Consider the following 10,014-nt stretch of genomic DNA (forward strand, 5'->3'; position numbering starts at 1 on the left):
GTTGAATGTTATCACTGAACACTTCTGCCCATGCCAGGTTGTTTCATTAGACAAGTATAATTAGTTATGCAATAGGTCTTTTGCAAGGTGTATATTTTATATGAATTAAATAAGAAGTTGAATAAATGGTATAAGTTTGTAAGAACAGTATATTGCTGCTTGTATTTATAAGTTTTGTACTAAGCTCTTCCCCATAGTGTTATCTCCCGCTAGGTTTCATAAATGCAAAACAGCAGTATTGATTTTAAGCCTGTATGAAAATGGAGTTTTACACTGGAACTAAAAATGAACACAAGTTTGAGTTGAGATAAAATGAGCTTTATTTGAAAACAATGGAATGAATACATTTGTCACAAATCAGAGAGAAAACACAACAGGAAGCAGTGGAAAGTGGATGTGTAGAGGAGATAACCGCTCATTGGAATTTCCGTTGTTTATTCTGAATTGTTTTTCAATGCCATGATGGTGCCTCTCACAACAACTTCGTGTTGCTGCAGTGACTGTGGTCCCTCAAGAACAACCTGCAAGAGTGAGCGCATACACATTCATTTCAGTGGCATGTTGTTAAGTCATGACTTCCTAGTTGTTAAAAGGGAAGGGCAATTTAAGTGAAATTGATCCCCGGCGGTTTGTTTTCCGAGGACTAAGCATTCACACCACGGATGTAGGCACTTCCTGTGTTATCTTGCAGTCAGCACTTCAATATGGGTATTACTGTTTAAATTGATTTAGGTCCATGAAACATCAATTCTGTTGTCCCAGACTCTCTCGGCTCCACGCTTCCTTTAGCAGACCTAAAGATATCAGCACTATCAGTAAAATAAAGCCCAGCTTAGCTCAAAATCCTGTCGACAATCCAATAATAAACAGGAAGTTACAAACCGCTAATGCGTTTAAAACACCCGATACATCTAAGTGTTCAATAAAGTACAGTAGCCTTTTGTTTATTTCAACAGGAAGCTACAGCTGATATCTATTCACTCTGCTCAGCATAACATGATATCAGTTTCCATTGCATCTAGCAACAGTAACACTGATATCACAGTTTACCAGCATTTTTACGAAAGCTTAAATGAAAAAGTATACACAATGCTAAGCTGTCACAAGTCTCTGATTGAGTTAAGAGTTTAGTTCCTCTTTCATCCTAACAACTACAATAAACTCAAGAAAGTTGCCTTTACCTTGCTGTTGTTGCTGCCTTGCTCTTCTTCTAAAGGGAAGCTGAAACTGCACAGAGGATTTTCTTCACAACAGAATGTTGAAATGCTAATCCTTCATGATGCAGGTTTCACTGCACTCATATTTATTTTTGTTTGAGTAAGCACCATTTAGAAACTATGAACAGTTGCTTACTTTAGGTGCAGTATTTTTTGGGTTAAAAAAACCTGTCCCTCAAAATCTTAACAAAATAGGGCACGAGATAAATATCCTACTGGGTAGAATATGGAGACAAAATACGGTTTGCCAACACAGGAAATGAGTTACTCACAGATCAGGTGGATCTAGAGCTCTTCATGCCCATGAAGCGCTGCATCCAGGCTGGGGGGCTCCTGGCAGATAGCAGGGCTGATAAACTCCATCAGGTACTCGCAGCGGCTGGGCTCCGATACAGATGTCACCACTGTCTCCGTTCCGCACGTTAACTTAATCTAAAAAGACAAAAGATGATTTATTTTGTGCTGTGCCTTGTGCAATGAGAAATATTAATGGGGTGGGAAATGAAATGTTGAACTAGATCTGCCTGAGCCTCACCGTGGTGGACCTGTTCGGGCCCTGCCAGCACCCTGTCCCATGTTCATACTTCATCAAAGAGTAGATGTTATCCTCTGGACCGGCCCAATGCCCCCATGATCTACAGAAAACAAAAGATATGTTGCAAGTGAAGAGTGTATAAAGAAAGACCGAAAAAGAAACACCATGGATATTCCCTTACCCCAGGTTAGTTTCCGATCCACCAAACTTGGGTTTCTGGGACATTCTGTTGAATGGACAGAGCCTGTAGATGTACCTGGAAACAAAATATTCAATTATAAGTCTTCAGTAGTAGGAACCTAAATAATGATTAATGAGCACAATACTTGTTTTCCTAAGTCAGAGAGTGTACATACTCGCTAGTAGACAACTCATAACACTGGCTATAGAGGTATGCAAACTCCGCATTGGGTCCAAAGTCAAAGGAGATTTCCTTCTCCAGGTTCCTGCAGAGAAAAAGCAGACACGATTAGATGCATGCATGTTAAAACAAGGCATTGCACATCATGTGAAAATAAAAAGAGTAGAAAATAAACAAACATAAAAAGTTTAAAATGGAATCCTTTATTTCTTCCACTAACACCACACTGACTGTGCAACACAATGATCTATTGAAGCTGCTCAAAGTGCAGTTTTAGTAACCAACGCTGATTGCATTATTGGCAAAGAAGCTGCTTCATATTCAGAGCACTTACTTGACCTGATCATCGACTTCTCGCAGAGCTTTCTCGGCTTCATCAAATGCATCCCTGGCTTTCTGAGCAGCTGGGAATCAAAAGCACAGAATGCAAATAAAGTCAATTCAGTCCAAGCTCATACACACACACAACGGCTTACACACCCACATACTAAAGTCTGAGCAAAAAGGGCCCTCCTGTATATAAAAGAAACGTCTCTTCAATAAACAACTTATGTGTGTGCATTTAAGTTCCAATTAATAGGTATTAGGGCTGGACAAGATATCGATATGATATAGATAACGTGACAGGATAGTCTTATGTTTTGAATATTGACTATAAAGCATAATTGTATTTTCATGGTTTTAATGGCTTTCAAAGTTATTGGTGTTGGTACATGTTGAGGTTTAGAAATGTGTCTTTACCAATTCAGTAATTATATCCACATTACTGATGATGATGACAAATCTTGTTTTAAGATTTTGGTCAGCTGTACAGTATTGTTCCACAAAAGCATTATAATATATAATGTGTCTCCCCTTATCCCCCAGCCCTAATTGATATGCAGTCACATTGGTGCTTTATGATCTCACAGCGTGACTCACACACTCACAGCTGTGGACGGCGGACTCGCTCACTTTCCTACAAACTCTTACCATCAATGAGGTTCTGCGTTTCCTGGTCGAAGGGTGGCATCGTCCCCTCGTCATCTTCATCCTTCTTATCTGGGGTCTGCGTCGGAGGAGGGCTCTGCTGATCGAACACACAGAAGAGTGACTCACTAAAGGAAAACTTGAGTCATGCAGCATAAGTTTGATGGAGAAATCGGGTGCGCTTACCTTATAGTCTCCATCATCTTGGTCTTCTTCTTCGTCCTCTTCATCATCTTCCTCCTCTTCTTCTGGGATGTCGTCTTCAGGGTACTGCTCGGAGTCGTTGTCGGAGGGGGTCTCCCTTATCTCCTCCCCCGGAGTCTCCACCTCTGCTGGGGTTTCCGTGTTGGCCTGCTGCCAGGAAAGATAAACATTTTCAAAAGGAGGCCGAGGCTTCCACACGTTGAGCTTACTAAAGAAGAATGTGCAGGGGGCTTACCTCTGATGTGTATTTGTCTTTGATGTTATTCCAAACAGACTCAAAGGCTACAGAGTCCACTTTGTCAACTCCTCCTAACAGTCCCTAAACCCAAAGACAATACTCACATTTAGATTCAGCTCCGTCAAATGTGTTTCTCGAATTGTTTCATTTCTGACATTTAATGGTAAGTGCACTTTACAGGGTTCATACACTTTTTCACCAATGATTTTCAATGACTTCTCCATTTACCTCATTTTCCATGACCAAAGAAAATGACTCTTTCTCAGCGGTACCACTGAAAATTGTTTATGTAACAGGAAAATAAGGTCTGCATATGAAACATGTTGTAAAACAAATAACTTACAGTATTTATTTTCATTATAGTATTACTATTTCGGCGATTAGATAAAATATAAATTATATTCGATGCAACTTTAGTTCGATTTTAATGACTTTTCCAAAACTTTGGGAAAGATATTGTTTTACGTAACTTTTCCAGGGCCTGGAATTAGCATTTTGAATTTCCATGACCTTTCCAGGTTTTTAATGACCGTATGAACCCTGACTGTAGGTGCCATAATGCTACTTAGCCCAAGTTCATTATTTGTATTATTATTATTTGTTTGTTGAGCACTTCCGGTAATTGTCACATGGGTGTGGTTTGTCTATGTAAGTCACCTGTTTCATGTCGAGTGCGGATGACAGAGGGTGAGCTTGTGCTGTCATTTTTTCTGTTGACCGTTTTGTCCATAGTTACTATGCTATGATTTTGTTTATTAAATATCCTTAAAACTATATGGCTTCAATATGGACTTTCTCTTCGAAAACGCGTCACAGTTTATAGCAAAGTTTAGCCTCTCGGCGACTCAAATGCAACAGGGGATTGAGCCGCCACACTGACTTTACCATCAGGGTTTTTATAGGAACACACAAATAATCACCTGCGCCTCTGCTTCTGTGAAGGATCCGTCTGAATCTGGGTCGAGCTCAGAGTGGGACAGAAGCTCAGCCACGGAGACACTGACACAAACAAAGACACGTCATTATTGAGTTATAGCAAACACAAATAATACTTACTATCACACTAATGATCCTACAAAAGGTACATATGAAAGATATGAGTATACCACATCAGAAGAAAAAGAGGACAATGAGAAGGGGAGGGCTTCAATGTATACTGTTCCCTTATTGCAAATGTTCACTACTCCCTGTAACTGCAAGTCTATTCCATTGTAACTGGTGAAATGTTCTCAACTGTCTTCGAAATAAAGAATTGTAAATTTAAAAAAAGAAAGATATGAGTATACATTTTTTTTTAAAAGAGTGATAATCTATTTTCTGGCCTTTTTTGGTTTAAATAAATGTAGTCTCTCTAGCAGCAATTTGGATTCCAATTATACAAGTCACAAAACAAAAGTTAACTTAAAATAAATCACACTCCAGATTTACAAATGCTGCATTTCTCCTTTTCATTATTGTATTCAACCTGGTGAGTCTAACAACACAGGCTTCTCCCATGATGGGTGCTAATAGTTATTGAGGGTGCTGATACTCACGAGCCATCTGCATCATCATCCAGTTCAGACAACACCTCAGCCATTTTAGCCTTGTCCTTCTCCATTTGAATAACAGCCTTTTGTTCTGAAACAAAAAATATCATTTATTTATTATGATTCTAATCATACACACATTACATTACATTTCATTTACACACATATTGTACACATATTGTATACAGTGTTACCAATTGCTGTTATATAACATAAACTTCAGGGCAGAAGTCTCATCAGCGTCAAGTTTTAGTATAACTAGTGCAAATGGAATCCAGGTAACTTCGTCTAGCTCAAAAATGTGATAAAACAGACTGTACCATATGTTATGTGATGCTCTGTTCAAACAGGAGTGGTGAAATGCTTTCACATTATAATTTACCTTCCCAGGCCTTCAGATGGCGCTCTTTGGCTTCTTTTTCTGGCTGCTCTGCAGTCTCCTTCACTGTTCTCAGGGCCTCCACCTTAGTTTCCAAATCTTTCTTACCGATCTGAATATCTGCTTGTTTGGCCTGTAGAAGACAATCAAAATAATACCTTTAATCAATTTAAGAACACACACAATCCCTGAAAACGCCATGCCGTATACAAAACTATGCCTTGACATATTTTCAAAGGAGAACAGCTGTGAGCAGCAAAGGCAACAGAGAAGAATAAGAACATCACCAACAACCTGGAAGACCTGGCACCTCTTTATTTACTATGAGATGAGCGTAATGTGCTTGTTTGTGTTTTACAGGAGGATTAAGATGGCCGTTTCTATTTTCTTGGTGTGAATCAGGCCTATACAAAGTGAGTGAGTGGGATGATTTGGTCACTCCTACAACTACTCTCAGTTTGTGTGCATAATAAGCAAAAGAATAGGTGACATAACTAGACATATAAAACATGTTTGTGAACACCTTCATCCGTCTTCATGAAAGTGTCAGTATCCCTGTATGAAACATATTTGACGATGAGAAAATAAATGTTTCAGAGCTACGAATCTTGATTATTACACAAACAAATTCCAACGGTTCTGTTGTCATTCATACCTTCTTTTCCTCTAGGCCCCTCTTTGCCTCCTGGATAAGTTGTTGTTTAAGCAGAAAGCCTTCCTTAGTGATCTCTGCCATCTTCTGCAGGCTTTCCCTCTCTTTGCGCCCCAACTCCCTGCAAATCACACGAAATATAAAGAAAATACTCAACAATAAACAAAGCATTTCATATTTTCAGAAAATATGCCCGTGTCTGAGGTCCACAGACACGGGCATATTTTGCTCTCCATCCCCCGCTCTCGCCTCTGAACTGTTGGTGACAGGGCGTTCAGTGTTGCGGCCCCCCACCCTCTGGAATGCACTTCCTGCCGAGATCCGTAATGCTGCCTCCCTGGACATCTTCAAATCATCTCTAAAAACACACCTGTTCACCCTGGCCTTCGGGCCCTAGCCCTTTCTTGGTCCCCCGGCTTCCTTTATTTGTTGTTTGCCCTTTGATTGTCTGTTTGTTTTGTTTGTCCACCATGTACAGTGACCTTGGGTCCCTTGAAAGGCGCTATATAAATATCATTTATTATTATTATTATGTATAATGTCTGAACAGATCAGGCTTATTCTTGCAGGTGTACTTAAGTTATTAGAGTTATAAGACAAAACCATTCCCACCTGCAGGTGTTCTGACAGGCAGCACCACTGTTGTACTCATCTGTTGTGTCACAGCAGTCTATACAAGAAACGCAGATGTTAGACAAAAAAGCTGCCCACACAACACACCCGTAAGAGGTAGGCATAACAGTTTAAAACACATACCACAAATTCCGTCATTGATGCGGGAGGAAGGGATGAAGCCTGGTCGGAAACCTGCGTTGGTGCAGTGGAAGCTGCCGTTGGGACAAGCAGCAGTGCCTGCAAAATAATATTTGGAGTATAACAGGTGCTCCATATTGTCATGACCTTGAAAAGTTAGAAGATTCAGACCAAGCAGCTTTTCTAAACAATTCACATTACTACTAATATTGTAAATAAAAAGTAACTATTATATTTAAATGTATGTCTTTTCAGTGTCATAGCATTAGAGATACTCTTCAGTTGTATAGCCTTTTGTGACCGGTTGCCTTTTATTAAAGGGTTTAGTGTTTGTGCAGTGTAATACAGAAGTGTTTGATATGTTCCTTAGTTTTTATAATGAAACAATTTATTAAAGTTGTCCCTCGCAAGGGGATTTTGTGTGTCTTTAATGTTAACTAATAGAAAGATGTCCAGTGTTGGATGTGTTTTCCTCTGTACCAAATGTCCACCCAACCGGGCTATGAACGGAACTCTGACTTGTGTAATGTTACACACCTACTAGATAGCAGTGTAGGCGTCAAAAGCATTCAGTATACACGCACCTGGTTCATCAGAGCCATCCTTACAATCACAGTAGTCATCATTCACTCTGTCAAAGGGAATCGTGCGGGAGCCATCTAGGCAAGTAAAAGGTTTGCCCTCTTCGTAGAACTGCCGTTCTGTCGAGGTTGAACAAAAGAAAAGGGTCAGAGATATGGCAGATCCAAAACTAAGGAACTTATTTTGAACTCTATCCCGAGTGCAAAGTATACAACTATACTCCAGAGGTGGAAGAAGTACTTAGATATTTTTACCTGAGTGTATGAATACAGTGTTACAAGTCAAAGTATTGCATTGCAAATGTTGATCAAGTAAAAGTAAAACATTATTAGCATCCAGATATACTTAAAGTACCAAAAGTAAAAGCACTCATTATGCAAATTGACATCAATTAATACAATCTGGTAAAGGAGCAACCAATTTGTGTTACTTTGCATGCTGCAGGGTAGAAGTAACTAAAGGTATCAAAGAAATATAGTGGAGTAAAGTACATGATTTCCTTCTGATTTGTAATGGAGTAGAAAGACAAAGTAGCAACACATTGAAATACTCACGTAAAGTACTAGTACCTAAAAATCTTACTTGAGTAAATCTACTTAGTAACGCTTCACCACTGCTGTACTGTACTCGTATGTCATTACTAGTTGTTATTATGAATGCTTACTTGACAAAGGGACACCCCGAGGTCGTTGGACTTCCACCGCTGAGACTCCCACACTCAGCAGCAGCATTAGCAGGTACTGAGTCTGACAGGACGTCATCTCCGCAATGGATCAGTATTTAGGAATATTCAGCTGCACCCAAACCGCCTCTATGACACAAACTGTGTAGATTAATACAGGAACCACCATGTTAAAACAATAAACATACCGGGACAAGAACGATAATGTTATAAGAACTAAAATCCATCAAGTATCTTCGCTTGTTCTGGTTTCGACAACGACTTCTTGTTAGCTAACACAGTAACTCGAACTAGCCAATTTAACTAAAAGCAACCTCTAAAATAACACGTAAATAAATAGAAATACCAGGAGTGCGTAACCATTTATAATAACATAATAATACCTTAAGCGTACACGGTAAATACTGTTGGTAGACACAAAGAAAACGTTTAAAAGAATTGCTTAAAACAAGCTAATAGCTAATCATTACCGGTCAATGCACCGCTTAGTTCCGTGTTGTCAAAGCGCATGCGTACAACTCCGCCCTGCTGTGTGATTGGTCGACGCTTTGTTTAGCCCCTGTGATTGGCTGAGAGCCGTGGCAGCCGCCTAAAGAAGAGGATTCTGGGGAGGATTCAGCCATCTCATGGCAGAGAGACAGGTGCAGGTAGTCATCACTCTTTACACTGTTTATCATTAGACCATGTTTCATTCAGGCATCGTACAAACTACACGTTAATATCGATAAAGTGGGAAAATTAGGGCACTATCATTTAATTGTATCCTATAAAAGGTCAAATGTATACAACAACTAAAGGACGTTGCCTGCAATATCTAGTTAATAGGATAATACAGTCTCTACAAACATGCTACAATTAAAAATAAGATTAAGCTCAAATAGTCTGGAACAATACAATATCACTTTACATACAACATTTATTTACATTACTAAATATTATTTGAACACTCTTTGGGTTTATATTTCAATTTTTTCATATATTATTGCACTATGTGGATGTTGATTGACTATGTGTTTGTACCATATCTTGTATCTTTTTTCAGTATCTGTTTTTCTATCCTGTTGTTTCTTATGCGGACTAAATTTGCTAACAAACCACCAATCAGTATACTAGCATATGAAACTGTAATAATAGTGACAATTGTATTGCATTTAATATAAAAATCTTACTTTATTTGTATTTTTAACACACTTTACAGTACCGAACAGTGAAATAAAAGAAAAATATACTGATATACTATAATATTGTTTTATATATAGATGTTTGCTTATTAAATGCATTTATTCACAAAATGACACCTCAGCTCTGTTGAGAGGAAAAACTTTCATAAAAATAATATAATAAAAAATAACTTGGACACATTTTACACATTACAGCAAGATCATTTACAAATATTACAATCATTTCATGTTGTTTTTTCCCCTTGAATAATCTTTCTTACTTGTGAACAAACACATGAATTAAAGCCCAGAAAAAAATATTCACAGAGGGGTCAGTCTGTGAAAAAGTGACCTGACAGCCACCCAAGATGGGAACCACTAGGCCACCACGGGACGGACATCTAGGCTAACAAAGATTGAAGTTACTAAGAAATAGAAGTGGTGGTAGTACTAAAATGGCCAAGGTAGATAAGGACACATGTATTCCTTTTCAAAATGTCACATCCAATGTGACTACATCAGCTCAACTTTGACTTTATCAGTCAAATTAGTTCAATTTCACATGGACTATTATGGAGAATTACTTGTTTGTTTGAATAGACCTCTAGAAAAGTCGTTAACATTGACTACTGCACAACGAGTTTGTGATTTGGCCCAATGTAAAATGATCAATGGGTGACTGCCAATGACCAAACCACCAGACACAGACTGAATACTACCTGAAACACACTGTCTGCCTCAAAACCTGACGAA

At 38.8% G+C, this 10,014-nt stretch overlaps 1 protein-coding gene across 6 annotated transcripts; it reads right to left on the minus strand.

The window, feature by feature from the left end:
* Nucleotides 1-302: 302 nt before the first annotated feature.
* prkcsh (protein kinase C substrate 80K-H) lies at nt 303-8,658 on the minus strand. Of its 6 annotated transcripts, none has more exons than XM_034142570.1 (18): nt 8,572-8,658; nt 8,084-8,230; nt 7,422-7,538; nt 6,841-6,936; nt 6,697-6,754; nt 6,088-6,205; nt 5,436-5,565; nt 5,060-5,144; nt 4,445-4,523; nt 3,522-3,605; nt 3,269-3,433; nt 3,086-3,179; nt 2,448-2,517; nt 2,109-2,198; nt 1,934-2,008; nt 1,753-1,852; nt 1,490-1,649; nt 303-521 (listed from the first exon to the last, which is right to left on the minus strand). In XM_034142570.1, the coding sequence occupies exons 2-17, from the start codon at nt 8,178-8,180 to the stop codon at nt 1,503-1,505; spliced, it is 1,605 nt and encodes a 534-aa protein (XP_033998461.1). In that variant the 5' UTR covers nt 8,181-8,230; nt 8,572-8,658; the 3' UTR covers nt 303-521; nt 1,490-1,502. The 6 variants fall into 6 exon arrangements, with proteins under 6 accessions (XP_033998461.1, XP_033998460.1, XP_033998459.1 ...); XM_034142569.1 differs by having other exon boundaries at nt 3,086-3,182; XM_034142568.1 differs by having other exon boundaries at nt 3,269-3,436.
* Between the last annotated feature and the right edge of the window lie 1,356 nt (nt 8,659-10,014).

The sequence above is a fragment of the Trematomus bernacchii genome, unplaced genomic scaffold, assembly GCF_902827165.1.
Source record: "Trematomus bernacchii unplaced genomic scaffold, fTreBer1.1, whole genome shotgun sequence".
NCBI classification, from domain to species: Eukaryota; Metazoa; Chordata; class Actinopteri; order Perciformes; family Nototheniidae; genus Trematomus; species Trematomus bernacchii.